This window comes from Nicotiana attenuata, chromosome 11 (assembly GCF_001879085.1).
Source record: "Nicotiana attenuata strain UT chromosome 11, NIATTr2, whole genome shotgun sequence".
Lineage (NCBI taxonomy): Eukaryota > Viridiplantae > Streptophyta > Magnoliopsida > Solanales > Solanaceae > Nicotiana > Nicotiana attenuata.
Window position 1 is genome coordinate 48,024,302 of NC_031999.1, and position 8,376 is coordinate 48,032,677.

At 32.2% G+C, this 8,376-nt stretch overlaps 1 protein-coding gene across 1 annotated transcript; it reads left to right on the forward strand.

Moving 5' to 3' along the window:
• LOC109235052 lies at positions 2,700–3,443 on the forward strand. Its single transcript, XM_019401063.1, has one exon. The coding sequence runs from the start codon at positions 2,918–2,920 to the stop codon at positions 3,236–3,238; it is 321 nt and encodes a 106-aa protein (XP_019256608.1). The 5' UTR covers positions 2,700–2,917; the 3' UTR covers positions 3,239–3,443.

Sequence of the window (8,376 nt, forward strand, 5' to 3'; positions counted from 1 at the left end):
CCTCTAGTTCTAGAAGAAGGACCAGAATGAGAAGAAGGTGTGAGTGAACTACCACCACGAACAGATCCTAAACTGCGGAGTCTACCACCACCACCTCTTCTATGCCTAACGGGAGCATTGGAAAAGTTATCTAAAATAGGAGTTCTCCTAGAGTTAGGGTTTGGAGAAGCCATGACGAAGAAGATTGAAGTGAAAAAGAAGTGAATAAAAGATTTGAAGAATTAAAGTGTTCAATACGCTTTATGTGATAGAAGACAAGGATGAAAGTTATATTTATACTAGTGAGCAACCGTCGGAAGGAAAGAGTACAATGATGGAAAGTCCATAATAATGATAATTAACACTTCGTGAACAGGGAAAACGAAAAGAAAGCCTAAGAAAGTGCTGCACAATTGTAGGACCAATAAGAAGATGACACGTGTCCATCGCATTAAATGGAAGTAACAAGTGAGGCGTCAACTCTGTCAGAGCATTAATGGTGACAAAAATTCTCCTTTAATGAAATCCACTTCCCAAATATTCAACTGATGAATAAATGGAAAGTGGGGGGACTATCTGTATTGGGAAAATTTTATTTATATATATAAAGGTGACGTGTCAAGACACATGGATTGGTCAAATGGTCAAAGAATCATGATTAGTCACGAGACAGGGGTTACAACAAATACGAGCAAAGAAAGATGAAGAGGCACGGGACATCAGTTAAGTAACACAACACCCGTACCTATTTAAGCCATTTATATCCGAGAATCAAAAGGAATGAATCTGGCCATATAAAAGAGTGCAGATGCGATATTTAATGGGCATTAAATATTGAATACGTTAGAGAATATATTTCCTATGTAATGATTGTGTAACGGAGCATTTAATACATTTAATATCTCATAATAGCCTCATTATAATTAGAATAAAACGGATATCTTCAAAAGTAGCTATAAAAAGGGAGATATACGATCAGTTGTAGACACAAAACATTGGGGGAATTATATATTGATTTATTTTCTCTTGATTATCACTTTACTCTTAATTACTTCTTTTCTCTACATTTTCTTGATTATCAGTAACCCGAGTTCTTCTAAATTCTATCTTTGACTAAAATTCCATTTTTTGGTTAAACAAGGATGACGCGTGTAAAAATGCATTAAATGGAAGTGACAATTGAAGCGTCAATTTTGTCAAAGCATTAATGGTGACAAAAATTCTCTTTTAATGAAATCCACTTCCCAAATATTCAACTGATGAATAAATGGAAAGTGGGGGGGACTATCTGTATTGGGAAAAATTATATTTATATATAAAGGTGACGTGTCAAGACACGTGGATTAGTCAAATGGTCAAAGAATCGCAATTAACCATGAATCAAGAGTTACAACGGATACGAGCAAGGAAAGAGGAAGAGGCACGGGACATCAGACAAGTAACACGGCGCCCGTACCTATTTAAGTCATTTATATCCAAGAATCAGAAGGAATGAATCTGACAGCATACGAGGGTCCAAAAACAATATTTGATAAGCATTAAATGCTGAAAACGTTAGAGAATCTGTCTTAAATGAAATGATTATGTAACGTAGCATTCAATGTCATTTATTGTCCATAATAACCTTATTATGACCAAAGCAAGGCACTTACATCTATGATAGCTATAAAAGGAGAAGACTGAACAATTGTAGACACACGAAAAAAAATCATCTGAATATACTTTGGTTTACTTGTTTTATTCAATTATATTCTGGCTATTCAAATTATTCTCTTTATATATTATTGCGATTATCAGTAACTCGTGTTCTTCTAAAATATAGCTTTAGTCAAAATTCCATTTTTTGATTAAACACACACATTTATATATCAGAATATTGATTTTAAACTTTTTATTTTATTCTCATAAAGTGCCTTTACAACGATGGAAATGCCATAAATATTTTTTAAATCTAAAGTTCTAAGAATTATCTCGGTATGTACGAAAAAGATTTCCTTATAAAGCTCCGTATTCATTGAAAACACTACCATTACCATATATCATATTGAGTTTAAAATCTTGATATTGAGCGATGTACACAAATAGCCCTCAAGGTGGATGGTCTTGAAATTTTATCCCCACTTGCCCCGTGGGTAGAACTTTAAATTTAACAAGTATTACTCCTCGGTTGTACCGTCGGCAACACTTTGAACTTTTAACCTTAAAATTCTGCCATGAAGCAAGCGGAGATCAGAAATTAAAGATCATTTTTTTTATGGATTTTTACACGAATAGGGTCAAATTCGTTATTTATTTTTCTAGCTGGTATACATAAATTATATATTGATTATATACAATTATAAACATATTATATATAATTATATATCAACTAGCTATTTTAGTTTAAATGGTCGAGTGAGCGGCTATTTAGGTTAACTCTTCATGTGTGTGTACAAAATTGTATGAGGCCCTCTTATTGGGCTGAGATTAAAGAGCTTTTGCAGGAGCATGTTTGGGCCTTAGTGGCATCCAATAGAAAAAATGACTAGGAAAAAGGGGTAAAACTGGAAAAACGTAAAGTGTAGGCGGGAAAGAGAGCCGTTGCCCTGCAGACACCAAATTCTGGCGCCAAAATCTAAGTTTCCCTCTGGATTTTAGCTGCCCATTGCCCGAAATTTTACGGGTATCCCAAAATAATTTCATTCAATATTCTTATTCTTATCCCCTATATAACCTTATCATTATACATTTTACATAATATTAAGCAAATTAGATTTTTGCAATCTGTTTTTTCTCTATAAACTTTTCCCTCCATTTTGCCGCCATTCTCTTCTCTTTCTTTCATTCAAAGTCTTTGCAAAAAAGACCCTTTTAGTTCATTCTTCTTCTTCCTTTTAGCCAAAGTTTGTTAATTTTTTCAAGAAACTAGAGTTGTTTTGTGATTTTGGTTATATTAGAAATGGGATCTTCAAAGAAACATCAAGTAGATGGAAGCAAAGAAGAGAAAAAAATGTGGGTAATTGCAGGAATAGCCTTTCGGCCAAAATTGAAATCAATAGCCACAAAAAAGCCCAATAGAGAAGAGTGTGAAGATGAAGAAGAGTGTTCAACAACTCCAACGGCAAGAAATTCAAGGATACCGGAAACACTTCCATGCCCACCGGCTCCGGTGAAACGCCGGCCGGCGTCAGCATGTAATTATAATGGTGGTAGGGAGTATTTTAATCCACCAGATCTTGAGTCTGTATTTATTATTCGCCACGTGGAGAGAGCAAATTAAATACCAGTACCACGAACCAGAAAGAGGCACTTTTTTTTTTCTTTTCTTTTTTCTGTACGTTTGTTAGTATTTTTAGTAGGTTAGGTTTTTGAGATTGAAATAAGGATGATAATGTAATATACATAAATAATAGGTATGTTGTTAGCAATTTTACTAGTATGTACTTCTTACTTCTTTCTATCAATAAAACTAAGGAAATTTTCAGTATTATGACCTTTTGCCTTTTGTTTTGCTCTTATTTAGTTTTTCTTTCTTGATGTTAGTAATTTAGCTTAGTGTAGTGCAGTTCTTTTGCTCAATGAAGACTAAAGTAAGAAAAACTTTGTATAATAGCTTTTGTTTTCTGTTTTCCTGGAGTTAATTTTATCCATGGTCATTGAACTTTTGTGTTTGTCACTCAAAAGTCACTTTTCTTTTCTTTTTTTACATAAAAATCATTCAACTTTGTGTTCATTACACAAAAGTCATTTTTCTTTCTTTTGTTACACAAAAATCATTTTACTTTGCTCTAGTTATTACAAAAGTGACATTTTTACTTGAAAATTCTATTGTGCCCTTGATATTATATAAACTTTCATATTTATGTAATACCTTCTATATTATATAGTATATAATATAATTTTAACTATGTATTTTATTTATAAATAAAATAACTTAATATTATTTTTAAAATATATTCATATATTTAAATTTTTCTTAACGTTAATTTTCAAAATATATTAGTAGCGTTATTAAATTTGTCAGTAACTTATACATATATTAGTAGAGAAATAAATCGGCAAGTATATTTTTGTGAGAAAATTCGCAGGTAAACAAACAAGAAAATGAGGAAAAAAATCATATGTTACTCTGAAGGAAAATCCCTAGGTACTATATGCAAATTTAGCCGGGGATATTTTCTTGGGTATTTACCAGGGCAATTGGTTATTTGGGAAATTATATTACTAGAAATTCGGGAAAAACCGTCCAAAAAAATTGATCAAAGTTGGTCGGTAATGGCCAATGATCGTCCAAAAACGCGACCATTAACGTGTGGTCGGTATTTTGAAGGTCGGAAGGGCTTATCGACCAAAGTTGGTCGGTAATTACAGACCAACTTTGGTCGGTCAATTAAATTAAAAAAAAAATGCTGAAAAGTTGTTTTATAACGCTACTAATATATCTTGAAAATTGAATATATGAATATATTATAAAAATAATAAATAAAATAATATTAAATTATTTTATCTATAAATAAAATATACAATTAAAAATATATTATATAGTATATAATATAGAAGGTAATACATAAATATGAAGGTTTATATAATATCAAGGGCATAATAGACTTTTAAGTAAAAATGTGACTTTTGTGATAACTAGAGTAAAGTAAAATAATTTTTGTGTAACAAAAGAAAGAAAAGTGATTTTTGTGTAATGAACACAAAGTTGAATGATTTTTACGTAACAAAAAAAAAAAAAGTAACTTTTGGGTAACAAACACAAAAGTTCAATGACCATAGATAAAATTATCTCGTTTCCTGTCTCTCCATGGTTTAGAGTGTAGTGTAACTTTGAGTTTTGCATTTTTCAAATGTTTTGCCTTTTTTTTTTTTACTATAGTATAACAGAGAGTAAAAAGAATGTATTTGAATAGTAGACAGACAAATTTGAACCATTCTCTTTTAGTTTTAGAGCTCGTTTGGACATAAGATTTTTTTTACTTTTTTTCGAAAAAATTTTAGTTTTTTTCGAAACTAGTGTTTAGTCATAAAATTTCGAATTTTTGCTTGAATATGAATTTTGAAATTTTTCAAAAATTTGAAAAACACCAAGAAGCCGTTTTTTAAAATTTTTCACTCAAATCACTCATAAAACTTCAAAAAAAACGCAACTCTATTTTTAAATACCATTTTCGGTTGAAAGAAAATTTTACTTTTTTTGGAATTTTACAGTTCTTATGTCCAAACGTGCACTTAATTTTGATCAAAGGAAAACAATACATTTAGTGGGCGTTTGGACATAAGAATTATAAAATTCCGAAAAAAGGGAAATTATATTTCAAGTAAAAATGATATTTAAAAATTAGAGTTGTATTTGGACATGAATATAATTTTGGTCAGTTTTTTGAATTTTTGTGAGTGATCTGAAGTGAAAAATCATGAAACAGCTTTTTGGAATTTTTCAAATTTCAAAAAATTTCAAAATTCATCTTCCAGTGAAAATACTAATTTCGAAAAAAATTAAAAAAAATTCGGAAAAAGTGAAATTTTTTATGGCCAAGCACTTAATTTGGTAAAACAAAAAAAAAAAAAAAAAAAATCATGGCTGATGTTGCACGGATGCTTTGCCAAATTTGATTGACTCACGTCACTGAATGGATAAAAAAGTTCCCTATACTGGTTCGCTGCTACTATTCTGCAAATTAATCCTTGTATTATATTGGAAAAAAGTGAAAGAAAGGACAAAATAATACAGTACTCTTTTAGTTCCAATTTATATGAATTACTATAATTTTCTTATTTTTCAGCAATTTGTATGACAGTATTCTTCTGTTCTTACTTCTTTCAAATTTTATCCTTTGAAAAATGCCCTACTTAATGTCCAGATTCACGTGTCCCCACTGCACCTGAAACCTGTATTTTGCAAACGCAATTCTTCCCCGCAATGCTTCACTGGTAATTAAAAGACAAAATAGTACTGTTATGTGAGAATCCTATGTGGGGTTTAAGGCACCGTTTGGCCATGGATTTTGTCAAAATAAATTTGATTTGACCAAATCCCAAATCTCAAATCTCAAATCCCAAAATCAGCCAAAATCCCAAAACTTGGGAATTATATACATATTTTTCCAAAATAAAGTTGGAAAATATGTTTTGAAAACGTATGTCCAAACACATTTTCATCTTCAAACCAAACTTCACCCAAATCAGATTTTTCAAAATAAATTTGGGATCTATGGCCAAACGCTAGCTAAATTATTTGGTACCTATTCGAATTCATTGCTTTTCATACCACTGGATTGCCAAAAAAACAGAGAGGGAGTCGGGATACGAAGTTTATGGGTTATTCTTCTATGAAATATCGATTTATCAATCATTCCATTTCAGAATCAAGTCTCCCTTGAATAAGTATGGTCGTGATTCCCCAAACCAGCTCCTGGCCTTACCTGGCGGAACCGGCCGAGGGTACTTGGCATAGGCGGAGAGAGCATCTGAAAGGTTACTTCACCTGTGATGATCGCACACTGACCCAGGCAATCACTAGTTACAATCGATGAAATTTTGATTGAAACTATTCATAAAAAAGCTACCTGAAGCCCCACCCGCCTTTTTCTATATAATAGCCGCATAACTATAACATTTTCTCTAATGCCATACCAAATCAAGAATTCTAATATTTTTAAACTATTGGGTTCTACATTAATAATTTGTGTATAAGTCAATGGATTTTTAAGGCAAATACATGATTTGAATCAAAGTTACTAGGTTTAGTCGAACCCGCAACCGAAAAGCTAGCTCCGTCCCTGTAAAGAAAGCTTGCCTTCAGTTTGATTATTTGGTGGTGTTACACCTCTACAACAACAAACCTAGGTATTCCAACGGTGTGAGATGTGAAGAGGGTAGTGTGTATGTGCAGATTTTATTTCTATTTTGTAAAGATAGAAAGGCTATTTAAGACTAATAAAAACATGAAAAGCATGTTAAGAAAATCATTTCTAATTGAAAAAGAAAAGCAATAGTAAAAAAGTCACATTAAGACTAATAAAAACAAGAACTGAAGCAAGGTTAACAACAGGCAGAAGTAATAGAAATCGAACAGATACGATGTCCCAAACTCAATTACCTACTAATCTTCTACTCTAATCTTTGATCTCCGGATCCAAAAGATATTGTACCTCTGAAATATAGTACTAATTATTTAAAGTGCTTTATAGGATAAGCTTTGTAGTAGAGTAATATAATTCTAAAAGCCCACCAAATTGAAATAAATTTTAAAAGAGAGCTTTCTAGGGATCAGCATAGTTTAACAAAAAATAGCAATAGCAATTTGCAACAGTAACAAAAGTTATTACCAAAAAAAAAAAAAAAACAGTAACAAAAGTTGGAACGTCACCTTTGTCAGATATATCCTTGTTTAATTAATGTTTGGATTGACCTAATATAAAGTTCCATTAATTAAAAAAACAGAGTTGAATTCAGTACTTGTGACGATGATTAATGTTTCATTGGATTCTTTAAAAATGACCTTTTGGATAAGTGTCATCTATTCAACATTGTTACCTTCTGGAAGCACAGATGCAGCCGATTGTATAATACAAAATTTACACTTTTACTGTAATTTAACGTGTTATAAAATATTACTGACATTACTCTTTGTGTCTCTACTTTCACTTATTATGGATAATGACTTGTAATTACCTCTAATATAAGAAAAATTCTAAAGTTTCAATGTATAAATTTAAATAAATTGGCAAACTTAGACACGAATTCTGTTTTAAATATTCTTGGTGTGATGAGTTAGGAGAATTGTTTAAAAAGATCGGTTGTTGTAAAGTGTAGCAAGTTGGTCGAGGACGAGCAAGAGTTTAAGTGTGGGGTGTTGATAAACGCCCAAAAATGCATATTTTTCAATGTACTTTCATCTCATAACTTGTATGGTTACGGTAGGTTACATGAGTTTTTGTAGTGAATTATGCTCATTATATGCATTCTTATGTGTATTGTAACGACCTGACCGGTCGTTTTGAGCTTTTGTACTTTGATCGCCAGTTCTCGGGCATGACTTGCCCCGTGTAATGTATTATGACTGATGTGTTGGGTTTTTAAGGTATTTAATTAATATATTAAATACTTAAAAGAGGGTGAATGGGAAATGGAGGGAAATGAAATTTTTGAGTGAAATTTTAAGTTCCCCCTCCCTTGGCAAATGGGCATTGTCCCATATTGGAAGAGGAAGAGGTTTTTTATGGGTATATAAGCAATTGCTCTTCTTCTAGCTCTTAAAGAGTTGAGAAGAAGGCAAGCCTCGCGCCGTCGTCGTCGTCGCTCGCTCGGCTCGGCTACGGCTACGGCTTCGGCTTCGGCTTCGGCTTCGGATTTGGTCAAATGATCGATTGATTGATTAATCGCGCCGTCGTCGTCGCTCGCTCGGCTCGG